This window comes from Artibeus jamaicensis, unplaced genomic scaffold (genome assembly GCF_021234435.1).
Source record: "Artibeus jamaicensis isolate MK-2021 breed Jamaican fruit bat unplaced genomic scaffold, CSHL_Jam_final scaffold_660, whole genome shotgun sequence".
Taxonomy (NCBI): domain Eukaryota; kingdom Metazoa; phylum Chordata; class Mammalia; order Chiroptera; family Phyllostomidae; genus Artibeus; species Artibeus jamaicensis.
In genome coordinates, this window is record NW_026522052.1 from 4,400,775 (window position 1) to 4,417,083 (window position 16,309).

The 16,309-nt window shown below is 44.8% G+C and overlaps 1 protein-coding gene across 5 annotated transcripts in view; it reads left to right on the top strand.

The window, feature by feature from the left end:
• OPCML (opioid binding protein/cell adhesion molecule like) overlaps positions 1-16,309 on the top strand; it is a 548,902-nt gene that overhangs the window by 459,104 nt on the left and 73,489 nt on the right. For 4 of the 5 annotated variants that reach the window (XM_037138275.2, XM_037138274.2, XM_037138273.2 and 1 more), the window contains 3 exons: positions 8,421-8,558; positions 8,966-9,086; positions 9,546-9,697. In XM_037138275.2, coding sequence (XP_036994170.1) covers positions 8,421-8,558; positions 8,966-9,086; positions 9,546-9,697 — 411 coding nt within the window. The remainder of the gene's footprint in view (positions 1-8,420; positions 8,559-8,965; positions 9,087-9,545; positions 9,698-16,309) is intronic. The other variant, XM_037138271.2, reaches the window with a different exon arrangement.

Sequence of the window (16,309 nt, forward strand, 5' to 3'; positions counted from 1 at the left end):
GGAGCAAGGGGACCCTTGGTATTGCTGTGGGAAAACAAAACAAGGAAGGGGTACAGCTTCTGCTATGATGTTGCTCTGCCATTCAAAAATAATGTGAAGATTCTGGAGACCAGCCATCCCCAACAGATTCTGGCCCTCCAGGTTAGCTGTGGCCTCAAGCAGCCAATTTTACAGAACACCCTTGGGTAATTCTGGGGCTGGGTACCCACTGACCACACTGTGGCAGAGGACATTTCTGTTTCTTCAAAATACTCTCTTCTTTGAGAAACAGGCCCCACTGACTGGTTGTGCCAGCCTAGGGTGACAGACAAAGTCAAGTCTGGCTCTAAAGACATATATAAATGAAATGAAGGAAGCAGTATGTCTTTTGATGACTTGATCAAGCCTTTTTTTAAAAATTCTTGAGTTTTTTAAAGCAGTACTTTATTTAGGGCTCATTTGCATTTTCTTTTTTTTTTTACTAAAATAACCATGTTGGTTCAGATTACAAATAGTAGTAAATAAAAGAGTAAACACATAATAAATAAAAAGTATTCAAATGTCCTTAATGTTTGGTCGATAACTATTTAAGCTCTCTGCTTTTCAAAAGTAATTATTTTTCTCCAACCTTTGTTTATGGCTTTTTGATCTGAATTATTTGTTTCTGTTTATATTCAGATACTTTTTAGAATGTAAACATTAGCTACTTTTTTAATTCAAGCAGGTTACTTTGTTCTCAAATAGACTTTAGCTTCCATCCTCAGCCATTTTTCTGCCTGTGTTAGAAATACTACTTCTCTGCATCCTGAATTCCTCTGTCTGTCATTCTCTCTCTATCCCAGTTTCTGTCCACCTGTCCCTTGTCTAGGTCCATCTGTCTGTCCATCTGTTTCTCTCTGTCCAGTCTCCTTTCTCTGGCATGTACTCTAAACTTTCATTTAAAGGGTTTGTGCCACATCCTCGCAGGGACCCTGAGTCTTTCTGTCTCACTCACTCAGAAGCTCTCTTTTTGGGTTAGCAGATTCATCTAGATTTTTAAAATCTTTTGCCCTGAGTCTTTCTACATATAATGAACCCATCTCAGGGGAAAAAAAAAAGAAACTAAGTAAAACCAACCTAAACACTTGTCACAGTGCTTTAGGAAAAGCTTCTCTGGCCCTTATGCCCTCCCTGAGCTTGTGGACCTGGCCATTCCTGGCCACTGTGGGCTAATGAGAGCAGCAGACACTGTCTGGCCCAGCCCTGGACATCTTCACCTTGTACTCTTCCAGGTCCCCTTTCGGGGGTCTCACCTGCCAACATCATGATGGTATGTCTCTCACGGAGGCCAACAGGTGACAGAGGGCCTGTGCACTCTGAGGTGGCACAGCATTATGTACTGTGGGCCCCAAATACCTTCCCAGCAGAGGAAGCCTGGGAGTCTCCAGGTGGAGCTGGCGCTGGGACAGTGAAGGCCAGAGGAGGTGTCATCTGAGTCATCCTTGGATACTAGCATCTCCAGGAAAGGTTTTGGAGAATGCTGGTACTGGGCCCCCATCCCAGGCCAGTTCAATCTCCTTGTAAGCATGGGCACAAAGGTCCATTTTTAAAGTGCTGTTTGGGGGACTCTGGTGCATCTGCGAGGTCTCCCAGACCTCACTGCAGACAGGCTTCTAGACAGCCTTTCCCACTGCCCCCATCTAACTGACAAAACCCTTCACATCCTTTCATCTTCAGCTTTACTCCTTTTGCTGAAAGGAGCCCAATATATCAAAACTGATCTTTCTGGACAGTCCTACTGGAGTCCTTGTCTTCTTCGGTCACCTGCAGCTGCCCCATCAGAATATGGAAATGACTTTGGAAACTCACCATTGCCACAGAATGTCTTCGTGCCCCCCAGCTACTGGGAGCATCATTAATGTACTCTTCCTCAACTAGAAGTTCAGTTAACTTGCACCGTAACACATTGATTTTGTCATTAGCCAACTTGCTGTCAACCCCAGGGAAGGAAGCCAGCAAGGCAGCTTGCATAAGGGTAAGCCACCCCTTTCTTGGGGAAGGTTCTTGTGGTCTCAGCCCAACAGAGGTTATCTGAGACCAAGACAAAGGGCTTCTGTCACCGCCAGCAAAGGAGACGTTGGCCCAGACGCTCAGTATCCAAACCAAAATGACTTCAGCACAATTCAATCGCTTGCATTAATTAAGGGAAAATGAAACAGTGGGTTTATCGCACTTTTCATTAACTTTGTTGCGGTGAAGGGATGCATCAGGGAGTTGGGAGCAGGCAAGGACGGAATGTACTGCTGTCCGCATTCCCTGGTTTAATTAAGGAGGGGGAGCCCAGAGTTGCTTATTGCCAGCAGTGTTCTAAGGAGAGTCAAGGAGTGGGGCAGGGCGGAGACTGGTGGAAAGAAGAAAGATTAGGTAAGTGCAGAGGGAGAGTTAGGGGGGTGACCAGAGTTTCCAAGCCTCTAGCCATCACTAGTGTGAACAAATACTGTATGTTTATCTTACACTAGATGCACAAGGAGTTCAAATAAGGAGAAAGTGTACTTCCTTTTCAATGTGCTTGCACATGAGACAATGCACTTGTCTCGTGATCCAGGTAAGCAGGAATAAGGCCATCTTCTAGAAGTGAAGGTGTCCCTCCCAGTTTTCCATCATCTTCCTGATCCTCCTCTGCTTGGGTCCATTGGGTCCTCCTGTACTGGACTCTCCAGTGCAATACAGACCTCACCCTCGGGCCCAGATTTTGGCCTGGGACTGAGTACCCAAGTCAAACGCACCTATTGCACACATCTAGACATCTGCAGTTTATGGGGAGAAAGGCAAGAGCCCGTATTAGCCTTAGATGCCAAGCAAGACAATTGTAGGCCAGCTTGATGACAGCAAAGCTAATATCTTTATCTTTGTGGCTCATTTTATGTGAGTATATTGTATTGACCAGATTCCTACAGAGAGAGACGGATGAGTTGCAAGATTTAGGTACACACCCACACATGAACTTCTGACAGTATCTACCTTGCCCTCCATACCTTCAAGGTACAGAGCAGTGGGGAAGGGACTGCTTCATACAGTTCCTTTCCATGCCCTTATCTTGCTCCTCCTGATCTCTAGGGCAGAATGTCCAGCAAATACACAACAAGTCAGCAAACCCACACTTCTTCTAAACATGACACACTCCTTGCAGGAATAAAATTTCAATTCCTTGATTGCTTGGAAGACTATGTAGCTTTGGTGTGTGGGCAAGAAGCTCTTTTTATAGATGGGTCAAACAGCCCAGGTGTGACCGAACAGGTCAGAAGCATGCATGTGATCATGTGGACATTGATTCTGACTTTCCCAATTCAGTATTAATAATTATCATCTATAACAGTAGGGAAACTTCTGGGCAGTAGGGAAACTTCTTTCCTTGCTTTTCCAGAAATCCCACCATTTGGACCAGATGGACCCCAGGGATGCCCACCTCTCTCCACTTCCACAGCCTTACTTCTGGAGACTGGTCTTCTTCTCTGGCTCTTGCCTGTCCAAGTTCTTCCTCTGGCCTTTGTTCCCCATGCCTCTTCTTTCCTGCATAGATGCTTCCTCAAACCCTTGCCTCTCCTCCCTGCTCTCATCTTTCTCCTGCTCCTTTTCCCTGTGGCACCAGCCCCCAGGCACGTGCCACTGTGAGTCACCTCCTGACAGGTCTCTTTGCTGAAGATGTAACAGGGGCTGGCATTTAACCTCACAAAGGAATCTAAGTTGAGCAGCAGCTGCCTGTGGCTCATGAGAAGGGACAGTGACTAGGAGGCAACTTTTTGTCACCTCAAATGGTTTGTGGGCAGGGTTTGCCTTGATAGGAGAATGGATTTTTTGAACTATGTAAATAATCTAGAAAAGGAATAGGCCACCCCCGGAAGTCATCTCTAGGGATATTCACACAGAGGGGAAGATATTCTGTGAGGGACAATGATCCAAAAAAGTGGGAAGCTAAAGCATTTGACACCCATCATCCTTTCAACTCCATAATTCTAAGGAATTGGCTAAGACCAAAGAAGAAAACCATGGACCTAAGAGTGATGGCCAAGATATAGCTGATAGGGAAGAATAGGTTGTAAAGGCAGAGAGAACTGGGTCAGAAAGCTTCCAGAAGTTACTCTGGGTTTTTCATTTGATCTCTTCATCCCAAAATGTTTAGGTTCTGATACATCTTCCTAATCCACTATACCTCACCTGATGGAGCTAAAAATGATTATGTAAAACATGCTCAGGGGCAGAAAAATGTAAACTGCTCCAGTTTGGGGCTCATGAAACTGCCCTCTCCAGGCTCAAGGACCTTTCCTTCCACACCGTCTGCACCCCGCACACATCACCTGACTCACCTCTTCCGTCCGGGGGTCTGAGCAAATAGCTGTGAGTGGTGTCGGGACAGTGGGCTGCACCGGACCCTCCCGGAGGCACTTCCTCTGCTCCTCCATTTTCAAGATGGAGCAGACCCTGCTCATCCACAGCTTGTTCTTTACATTCTGTGACTGTGTTAGGTCAGAACACAGTCCCTGCAGAGGAAGCCCCCTGGTGCCCACAGAATCCTGGGGCTTAGTCACGCCATCCCCAGGCCTGTGTTCTGCGGCGGAGGTGTCCTGGCCCAGGGACCTCCCACATCCCTGATAAATGGTCTTGTTTGTATCCTTGCAGATCTCAATCTCGATAATACAATGAACTGAACTTATCTTCTTCGAAGTGCTCCTCCTGGAATGAAATAGCCCCTGTTTTTTTTTTAAGTGTATTTCTGCCAATGCTTCCAAATCTACTTCCCTTTGCTCACACTCATGTTATATGGGGCCGTCTGAATGTTCGGGGCAGGTTGATAACACCTCTGTGTTAGTAGCTTATTTCAGGACATTTCACCACTAAGCAAAACTGTGGGGAGACTGGGAGCTCCTGTTTCCATACACTTTGTCAGGGAAAGTATTATAATCTTGTAGCCTGTCTTTTCTAAAATCCTTTTTGAATGTATCTTCAGCATGTTTCCAAAGGCACCCGGATCATCTTGCCTGCACCTGCCTTTCTTTCTGTCCTCACTCCCATGCATCCCTCCACTTCCTCCCTTTCCTGTCCCTCCGGCCATATTCCTCCCCACCCCCATGCCCCTCTGTTGCCTCCACAGTTGGCAGTTTTGCTTCTTGGAAGCTATGAAGAGGATTGACACGTTTGCTGCCTTCTTCCCCTTTCTCCATAGCATGGAATCAGAATTTTACCTCGTCACCAGAACTGGAAAAGGCAGGGAAAGCATTAAAGTCACTGTGCTCCTTGGTTGCCAGGTGTTTAGCAACCTATACTTGTTCTGCTTTACAAATCTTACCCAGTAGTCGAAGTAGTTAAGAAAATAGCATCTTGTCACCTTCAGTGGGCTTGAGATAAAGAGGAGCATCAACATCTGCTTCCTGTTTTGTAGCAAAGGAACTGTGTTGGCAGTATGCATGTTTTGAAGTAAGATGGAAAAGTTAGCTTTGAGGGTCCAGATGCTCATCCTTGATGGACCCTACAGAGCCCTGTCTTCCGAAGTTCTCTTTGAATCACTGCTCCACTGAGACCTACGCATGAGAGGCACTCGGTGGCCTTTGTTGACCTCCTGGCCACTTCACAGGCCCAGACAGTTATGAACCCGTGAGTGAGAGGGAGCCAAGAGCAGCACTTGGGGTTGCTGTTTAACTTCACCTCTTAGAGTGCGGGCCTCAGACCCGCAGCACAGAAATTCTTGTTAGGGATACAGAATCCTGGCCTCGTGCTCAGCCTACTGAATCAGAGGTATATATTTGAGTCCCAGAAAAATTTATGTGCAAATTAAAATCTGAGAAGCACACACTTTATAGTACACACTTGACAAATTCATTTTGTCATTTAATGAGGTAGTATTATCTATTGTAATGATCCCCATTTTACATGAAGTGCTCTTTTCCTTCCTTCCTTTTTTGCTGTCATATACCCATCCCATAAAAACAGCACTACAGATAGTGAAGATAAATCCCCACACTCCAGATGGTGGTAGTTTGTCCTATAATTCCCCCACAAAGGACCCAAACCTTCCTACTCACACACATGCAGAGCGTCACTCGCGGTCCTAGCGTACTGGTTTCTATCTTCCTTGAAGCAGTCCCTTCCCTTTGTGCAGCCAACACTCCTGTGATGACCAGCACTCATTGACCTTTACCAGGGGCTTTCAGACATCTGTCTGGTCCACACCACACAGCACAATATGGGCTACCACATTCTCTCCGAGGAAAGGGGTCAGTGACCCTGCCTGAAGCACCCACCAGTACCAATGAACATTGTCCATTTGTTTAGTTAAATGCAGTGGGGTTTAATTACCTGTGGAGAATACACTGTAGCACATTTTGAAAGAATAATGGAGTCATCGAAGTAGAAAGCCAGACTTTCTATCTTGCACATTGCAGAAAAGGTTCAGTAGAACAAATCTGGAAAGTCATTTTGGTGTATTTGATTTTGCTGTTGTTTACCCCTCATAAATGTGTATAGACTGGTCAGCCTGCATCATTTCAACAAATGAGGCAATATTCATCTTTGTTAGAATTCCTGAAATAAGTGATGCCAAAATCTTCAGGAAGGACAACATGAACTAACCTGAATAATCACATATCTGTTTGGCAGAGGGCTGCGAACAGCACCATTACTCTGAGATCCCAGCAAATAGGGCCCTATCCCCAAAGCCCAGGAGGTGCTATGGTCTAGAGTGTCTTCCTTGAAATTTTCTAAGTTTCTCTCTGGTGCCTGAGACCAACCTAGGCCAGCAGTAACATTCAGCGGACACAGTCACATTTTGGACTGGGAGTTTGGACCTGCCCCAGACCCCATTTCTCCCTTCAGATCACATTTCCAACCTCTACCCTCAGCCACTCCTCACATGCGTCCAACCCAGTTCTTTAGGGTTACAAAACTCACACCTGTGGGCTGGTCCTGGGGTCCTGTCAACAGGGCCAAGTTCCAGGAGGGTAGACTGGTAAAAGTATGGTTTCTGCTGGACAACACAAGATTTCTTAAATGGCACTGCATGTGATTGGGCTACCAGGATGGTACAAATTTCAGGGAGTCAAACGTTTATATTGAGAAGGGCTGCACACCATCTATGAATTGCCTTGGTAACCAGCACCCAGACACTGATGGCAGAGCCTGGGCGGGCATGACCTGGGGTAAGGGAAGAAGGCAAGGATGCCAGCAAGAGGTGACAAACGAATTTAGGAAAATGGTCAGAGTGGGTGGAAACTGCCCAAGACTTGGAGCAAACAAGATGCCCAAACACCTGTTCCTCTCCTTCCCTCTATCAGCACACACACTGGGCACACCATATCCTCCTGTTGCCACCCATGATGGACCCCAACTTAGTTGACTGAGCACCCATTGGATAAGAATATGCTTCTACAGATGGGTGAGGAAGGTGGTGATGAGTTTGTGCAGTCTTGAAAACTAATTTTGCTCTGACTCCTGGAGCAAGGAAAGGAATCAGGCTGCAGGCCTCTAAGAAATGCAAATGGATGTACTTCCTCCTTGGCTTTTGTGTTAGTTGTGTTTTCACTGGAGCCTGGTCCCTTGACAGAACTTAGAATATTTGTATTTCAAGACAGAGGCCATGGGGCAAGGAATAAGGAAGAGGGGCCAGGTTGTAAAAATATCATGTAATAGAGACTGCAAGCAATGTAAATTTTGCAGTTTCAGAATATTTTGAATCATGAATTGCAAGCTTCATAAATGCCAAAGAATAAAGCCTCCAGAATGCCCCACAAAGTCAGCTATTAAATTCGTGAGTCTGTTCTGGTAACCATGCATCTATCATTTGGGGCTATTGTATTTATTTTATGTCGGCAGAAGTTTATTGAGCACCTACTACATAGCAGTCACAAAGTCCTTTCTTATTCATGCATTCTTCACTTTATCTTCTCCTGCACAGTTTGGAACCAAGCCAACTGTTCATTTGTATTAAAGTATAAAGTGGTCACTTATTTGTTTTACATGTAGTAGTCATTTATAATGTGCATTTAAAAGCATTTCTACATAGTGAAAATTAAGATGGCCATACTAACATACCATAAAGTTATTCTTATAGTTTTTATTATATTACTGATTAAGACAATTCTATTTAAAATATCAAAGTTTAGTAATGTGCTGTGGTATTTCACATGTACCCTCTTAGTTTATACTGATAATAATCATATAAGAAAAATGATATCTTCTTATCAAATGTTCTAAAGTTAGAGTTGGACAAAAACACATTGATTCAAGACTCAAGCAAAAAAATTCTGTTTTCAAATGCTACCTATAAAACATGGTGTTTTATAATCTTGATGTCCAAATCCCATTTCTACAGTTTTTTATATCCCTTCTCCCACAACTTCTGGCGGTGAGCATAGCTCTGTCCCTGGTTTCCCAGGTTCATGACTGTGTTCTGTCTCTTTCTTTTCTCCCAGAAGGCCAGGGCTTTGTGAGTGAGGATGAATACCTGGAAATCTCCAACATCAAACGTGACCAGTCTGGGGAGTATGAATGCAGCGCCTTGAATGATGTTGCTGCACCTGATGTGCGCAAAGTCAAAATCACTGTAAACTGTGAGTTGGCCCACCATCAGGGCATTCCAGGGGGGAGATGGAATAGGGATTAAGGGAGCAAGCTGGTAATGACAATACCATTTTCTGATGGACCCAAGTTGTTCCCCACTGGAAGACACTTGATCAGATTGTTGTGCCCCATCTCTGTCTCCACTGCCATTTGCCCAGTGTCTTCCTGTGACTGTCACAGCTTCTAGCTAATGGGGAGAATTGCTAGCTTTGGATTGGTTTGAAGTCCTAGAGAAGACACTGGGGTAAATGCAATATCTTCAAGCAAGACTTTTTTCTAAAATAGATGGTTATGTTGCTGGCAAGGTAGGGTGTCATAAGAACTCCATTTGCACCACAGGTGGCTGAATGTGCCTTTCATCTTTTTCAAGGAATCATTTTGTCTATTCATCCCACAGACCCTCCCTACATCTCAAAAGCTAAGAACACTGGTGTCTCAGTTGGTCAGAAGGGCATCTTGAGCTGTGAAGCTTCTGCTGTGCCTACAGCTGAATTCCAGTGGTTCAAAGAAGATACCAGGTACCTCGAAAATAGAAATGGGGGATGCCTGAAGCAGAGCTGATGGATCATTTCTCACAAGGAGGGAGAATGATAAAGTAAAGGAGAAAGCTGTGGCAAAATCAAATTGCATCACAGCCTTCTTTATAACAGTAGGCTTTTAGAACCAGAAACGAGAACCAAAAACAAATGGAGGAAACCAGGAAATGAGAAAAGTGAACTTACCTTGTTTCAGAATTGGAGATTAGTCGTACTCATGGCAGAAGCTAGTGAATGTAGCTTTTGGAACATGAGCATCCTTCTCTTTTGCCTCCTGACGGAAGATGTAGTGTTTATGGTTTGAATTACATGAACGGGGTTGGTCAGAGGGAGGGGTTTCTGTGAAGATTAAGCTATGGTATATTGGAGTTCTCACAGCACCTCCTGTCCAGTGTTTCACTGTGTTTGCAAACCAGACCAGCACTGCCTTCTCTGTTGCAGGCTAGCGACTGGCCTGGACGGCGTGAGGATTGAGAATAAAGGGCGCATATCCACTCTGACTTTCTTCAATGTTTCAGAAAAGGATTATGGGAACTACACTTGTGTGGCCACAAACAAGCTTGGGAACACCAATGCCAGCATCACACTGTATGGTGAGTGCAGGAAGCCTGGATGCAGTGGGCTCAGCCATGTGAGGGGCTCGAGGGACTCAAGAGGGAGGAAGTCATGATCTGCTTGGCCTGTGTTCATTCATGCTGCTCAACCCACCACCCTTAGACACAAAATGCTTCTCCCATTCATTCTCCTAGCATGTGATACCATGGTGTTTACAAGGTAATTCATCTCTCCTGGTCTACTGAAAGGCAAGATTTGCTCCTTGCAAAAGGAGTAAACCAAAATCTGAACCAAGTTGAAGGCTGTTTGCCCTAAAAAAAAAATAGAACCATGGACAGTTCAATTGTAGTACTATGCAAAGGTATGGTAGGTAAAGTAGACACAATTTTCAGATAATTTCTACAGCAAGAGTCTATGATTCTGGAAGGTTATGTTTATAGTTTTAAACCAAGTCAACTGCTGCCATCATGATTCTCATGTTGATGCCATGTCACGCGCTCATTCATTGGAATGACTGGAGCAGTCCTCTGAGTCCCCATCGAGAGGGCTGTTCTGTCCCCAGCTGGAGCATCAAAGCCTTCTCTGGAGGTCTTTCTCTCCTGTGTGGGTGGAGACAATGGAGCCATGGCGGCCTCCCTTGGAAGCCCTTATCCTTCTCTCACTAAAACTTCCCACCCTGCTGTGTCCATCTCCTTGTGCGAGATTGTACACCATGGACCAGGGCCGGCTTGTTGTGAGATTTCTTGTGTGTATGTATTTGTTTACTTCCTGAGATTCGGTTAGAGGGAAGCATCTGGTGAGTAGAATGAAAAGGTATTCATTTTCCCATGTGTGCATCAGACCCTGAACAAGCTTTTGGCATTGACATGAACTAAACTATGTCCACCAACCATCTGAAATGTGTGATCTATGTCTTTTGTTTTCTCTCTGCATTGTGTGTGCATTGTGCTGTGTGTGTCTTAGAAATAAGCCCCTCATCAGCAGTGGCAGGTGGGTACAGCATGTTCCTTCCTTCCTCTGCCTGCCTGAATGCCTATGCTTTTGACTTTGAGCCTCCTTCAAAGATAGGCCTGCCTGCTCCACCTCCCTGATTGATTTCTCCTTCGTAGATAGATGTCAGGGATTTGGTTTGTACCATTTAAGTAGCGAGCCTGTAGAATATGATGGCTTTTACATGCACACATATGAAATACCATTATATGCTTCAGAGGAATGATTTTTCCCCAAACAATGCACTTCTACTTGGTGGCCTTTAAAGGGGATGAACACTTTGCTATTTCTGCACATAGCAGCACCAAGAGGAGCCCAGCCCAGAGTCCAACATTGTCTCCACGGGGAAGTCACCTAAAAATGAATGTTTTACACTTTCAGCCCGAGGAAAAGAGGGCTGAAAAGTTAATTCTAGAGCCTTCATTTTAATGTATAAGCACTTGGAGTCATTAATAGTAATAATAATATGTACTGATTTCTAGACAGCATGTTAGTACTGTGGAAGACAGGCTATTAACCCTGTTTTATAGATGAGTCAAAAGGGGGACCAAAGAGGTTAAATAGCACTGATGTACACATGGCTAATGAGTAGACTCTGGCTGAGCCTCAGAACTGGGCCCTTCATCAGATACCGCAGTGCTTACCCAGAGGATAACTAGGCTGAGACATATGCACATACTTACACATTGAGATGAAGCAGCAGGCAGTGCTCAGCTCTGCTTCCAGAGGTAGAAGTCTTGCAGCCCTACTTTTCTATGATCACTCTCAGTCATGTAAAAAGTGGTAACTCTTTAATTTCCTGGACCTGGAAGCAGCTATGCACGTGTCACTTCTAGCACAGTCACAGTCCATAGTTCTGCCCACACCTGTCTATGACTGTCCATCCCTGGGTCTTATAAAACCAAAAGGAAAGCATGGGTTTGGGGTGCTGCTCAGCCACTGACCCTGCTATCACCCCATCAATTGGTGGGGTCATCAGTGGCAGGAAATATGGCAACTGAAGAAACCTAGGACTGATGACTAGATGATCCAGGTTTAGTCCTTCTTTACCATTAACTAAGGAAACAGGTGTGTCAGAACAGATGACAATAGCAGGTATGTATGTTAAGACTATATTAGTCTGCTAAGACTGCCACAAAAAATATCATAGGCCAGTGCCTTAAACAACAGAAATTTATTTTCTCAGAGTTTGGAGACCAGTAGTCCAAGGTCAAGTCGGGAAGATCTATTACCTCTCTTTGATGAGGACTCTCTTCCTGGCCTGTAGATGGCCGCTTTGTTCTCTTGCACCTTTCCTGAGCATCTGTGGGGAGAGATAGATAGAAAGTTACAGATGGAGCTGGAAATAGAGAAAGAGGAAGAGAGGGAGAAAGGGGGAGAAGGGTGGTGGGAGAATGGGAGAGAAAAGGAAAAGGAGAAAGGGGAAGAGGGAGAGAGAGAGAGATTACTTTCTGGTGTCATATTAGGACACTGATCCTATTGAGTCAGAGCCCTACCCTTATCACATCATTCAACTTTAATAATTTTATTTTAGTCTTCATCTCCAAACACACATTGGGGAGTTAGGTCTTCAACATATAAATTAGGGGGACACAATTCAGTCCACAGGAAAGACATAGCTTTATTTCCCAATCTGGCTGGCCACATGCCAGCTAGTTAACTTTGCTGAGCCCTACTTTCCCCATGTATGCTATTGGGATATTAATACCTGCCTTAAAAGGCTAGTGAGAGTACTAAGTAAGGTTATACAGAAATACATTCGTATCTATTTCCATAAGTACTCTGCTTAGATGTGTGGCTTTGACAACTCTCAAAGACTACAGACCTTAGTTTACTCAGCTGGAGCTGGGATACTGCTTCCTGGCCTGCTGACTGTCATTGTGAATTATCAGTCATATAATGTTCATCCCAGAGGTATGACAAACAGAAGACATAAATACAAGGTACTATAATTAATACAGGTAATGCTTTCCGTGAGACAGCCCATCTTATCACTGCTTCTCTTGTGGCTGCCAGAATTATCACTCCGCTGGACTTGTCCTTGCCTTTCCTCCAGAGTCTCCCATCCGCTTTCACCACAGCACCATCAGTCCACATAACTCACCCTGCTTCACTTCAACCATTTGGTGTCCATGCACCATTCAGCGTCCCTTCCTAAGAAAGCCTTCCCTGACCTGTAAGAGTAGGTCAGTCCCCCCACTATACACCCTCTCATATAACACTTCTAAATGCTGCACTCCACACCTTGCAAACTCTAGCATTCATTCAACAAACATTCATCAGGACCAGTGGTGAGCGGGGCTGCTCTGAGGGAGGAGGGTGCAACGGTGACACAACAGATAGATGCCTTGTCTCTGTAGACTTCACCTTCTAGTTGCAATGCTGTTTCTGTTTCATTTATTTAGTTTGTTTTTTAACCAAATAGCTTTTTCTCCTTCAGCTTATGTGCATCACAAACATAGGGACTTTGTCAGGTTTGATCCTTAAAACATAACGCAGTAGCCAGTCAGGAAATGTTTGGTGAATGAATGAATGAATATATATGGAGATCAGGGGTTGTGTTGGTGATACCAGGGACAGAATTTCAGCTGTCAGGAATAAAATGTGACGGAATAGAATAGGGCCTATGGGTCTCAGAGCCTCTTTGAAGCTGGATTCTGCTGCTCACTCTGAGTGGCTTTGGAAAAGTCAATCTCAGTGTGCACTGGGTTTTTCATCTATCATTCAAGTGAAAGCATTTGAATAAGATGTTTTCCATGGTCTACAAAGACTAATCCCTGATACTACGCTTGAGTGGCAACAGTTTCAACACTAGATTAAATGGATATTATCCACTTGGCAAACCCTTTCCAATATCTGTGAATGTTCTCTCTAGTCTCACTAACCCTTACTGCCTGCGGGGCCAGTAGACTAAGTGTTCTGTATGTTTTCTGATGCAATGACTCTAGGGAGGAAGTACAATGTTTATCCCAATTTTACAGAGGAGGAATTTGAGAGGTTAGGCAGATTATTCAGCTCACACTGGCTTATAAACACTTGAGATGGAATTTAGCCTATGCATTCTGGTTCCAGTGTCTTAGCTGTTTCCACTATTCCATTATAACTCACAATACTGAGCAATCTATTATAGATCTTGGTGGATGGCATTCTAGATGGAACCCCATATTAACAATAAGCCTTCTCGGACCCTTTTTCCATACCAACATCTCTCCTCCTCTTCCTAAACATAAACCTATTGTTTCAAAGGACAATTTTTACATTTGCAACCCATAAACACATACCTCCTAAACACATAACACACACACACCACATTCTCAAGCATGCATTGGTGGTTGCCCTCAAAGACTGCAAGTTTCTTATTTGGAGGCCCTTTTGAGTCTGCACTGTGCATCCATAACAACCCACACTCATAACAGACCCCTTACACAAACACATCTTTCGTATACATTCCTACCTACATGCAAAGAACAAAGAAAAACAAAATAAAAGCAATTTCAAACACACAGGTAAACTGCAAGAGACAACCTAGGTAGGTGGAAGATACTCAAAGATGAAACAGTGTTTGGCACTGACATGAAAGGTTTGTTTCTTGAACACCAGCAACCATGCCTTCAAAAGCCAAAAGACTAGACAGTTCATACAGGCAATGTGCCAACTCAAAGTGGCATTTTAGGCTCTGTAGATTTTTAGCCCTTGGTAACTGCAAAATCTGGAAAGGCAGCAGAATATAGACAAGAGACCAGTACTAGGGGCAAGAGAAACTGGGTTCTAGTCCCCACTCTGCTATGAGCAACCTCTGACTCCCCCTTTCCATGGTTACCCATGAATGCAGATGGAAGGGGACTTGACTTGTGGTGATGAACACACAATGTAGTATATAGATGATGCGGAATGGTACACCTGAACCCTGTGTAATTTATTGGCCATTGTCACACCAATATATTCAATTAAAAATCAAGAACAAAAAATATATATGAGAACAGAACAAGATGGACTCTCAGCTTACTTTCAGCTTTCTAAAGCTCTGTTCTGAATTGAAAAAACACTGGGCATGAGGGGTAAGCAACAGATTTCCATATCTATCATCCCTGACCTTGGTAATGGGGACAAATTCCCTGTATCAGAGAGGTTGGATTTAATTATATAGATGTGTTATGGAATGAATGCAGCCATTTGAATGCCCACTGGGAGCCCTGACACCTGGAGGTGCGTCAGCCTGCAGGCGGCAGGGCAGTGCCCGGGCTCAGGTTGATGGCCACCACTCTGCTCTGCCCCACTCACAAGTCATTCACTTCCCCTCAGTTGGCCAATGCATGTTGCCTTCAATGGGTCTTGGGCAAGAGACCCCACCCCCCTGTTCTGAGAGTGTAAAGAGGGAAGATTCTGAACCTAATGCCACTGGGCACTGTGGAGCATGTGATGAGCTTAGTCAGCCATATAAATGCTTGGATTAATGGAACTGGCAGGGAGAGGGGCAGGGGATGCAAACACAGCCAGAAAGGAGGGGGCATGCTGCAGAAAGAAAAATGGATTTCTTACATTTTATCTGTGAAATCACAGTAATACAAATTAGTGATGTTGAGAGTTAAGTATCAGGAATAGGGACGGCTCACAGCAATCTTGTCATCGCAAATGAAAATGGCAAAATGCTCCAGTTAAGGCAACATCTGGACTCTGAATCCTTTCCTCAGGCAAAGCTTAGCCACTCAGAGCAGAAAAACTACAGCTTACCTCAACAACCCCTGGAAACTGTGAGGACAGAATCTATATTTTCCTTTGCTAATTGCCATTCCTTCAGAATAAATGTACATGTGTGGCTGAATCCCCACCCCCAGTGCACCCCACTGGTACTTGTGGCAAAGGCGCCTTCATACCCCCTACCTCCACCCTGACACACTCCTGCCTCCATTCCAACAGGACCTCCACAAGCACCCTGTCCCTATATGGCCTCGGGTGGTACCTGAGGAGTCTGAGGACCCCCTTGAGCATGCTGTCCATGAACTACCTTGTACCGCCTCTTCCCTTTGCCCCCAAACCTCCAAGAAGGAGGCTCCATGTGGGCGGTCTCCATTTCCTGCCAGGACCTTTTGCACCTCAGCCTGCCACGCTCTACTCCCTCCTAATCCCCAACCCCATCTCAGCTTCGGACCTCCCATTGGCCCCCAACATCCAAGTTCTGGTTTTTGTGATATGGCCGGGGATTGGCTTACTTCTTCCCAGTATCTTAGTATGATTCTAGCCCCTTCATTACCTGCCTCATAAGTCTGCTCAGGCACAGTATTATAGTGAGAGGAGAAGGGGGCCTCCGTGTCTTCCAGCACCTTATAGGGTAATATCTTAGCCTACATTACACTCCTCTCAAGTGCTTTAACATGCAGATTCATGGGCCTTGGCCAGACCTGGTAAATCAAAATTTCCAGGGAAGGTTGTAAAAATGTGCTTTTTAAGCAAGCTCTCCAAGGAGATTTTGGACACAGAATGATAGCCTCTGGGCAACAGTTGGATAGCTCCAAAATCTGTATCTTTAGTGTTTTCTATAATTCTGAGTACACGCCACCCTCCTTACCTGGACAAACATTCCATGGCAACTCAACCTCAAGCTTCCTCTGCTAGGCCTCATGCATCCTTGAATGTACACTTATTCTTTCCACCTGTACACT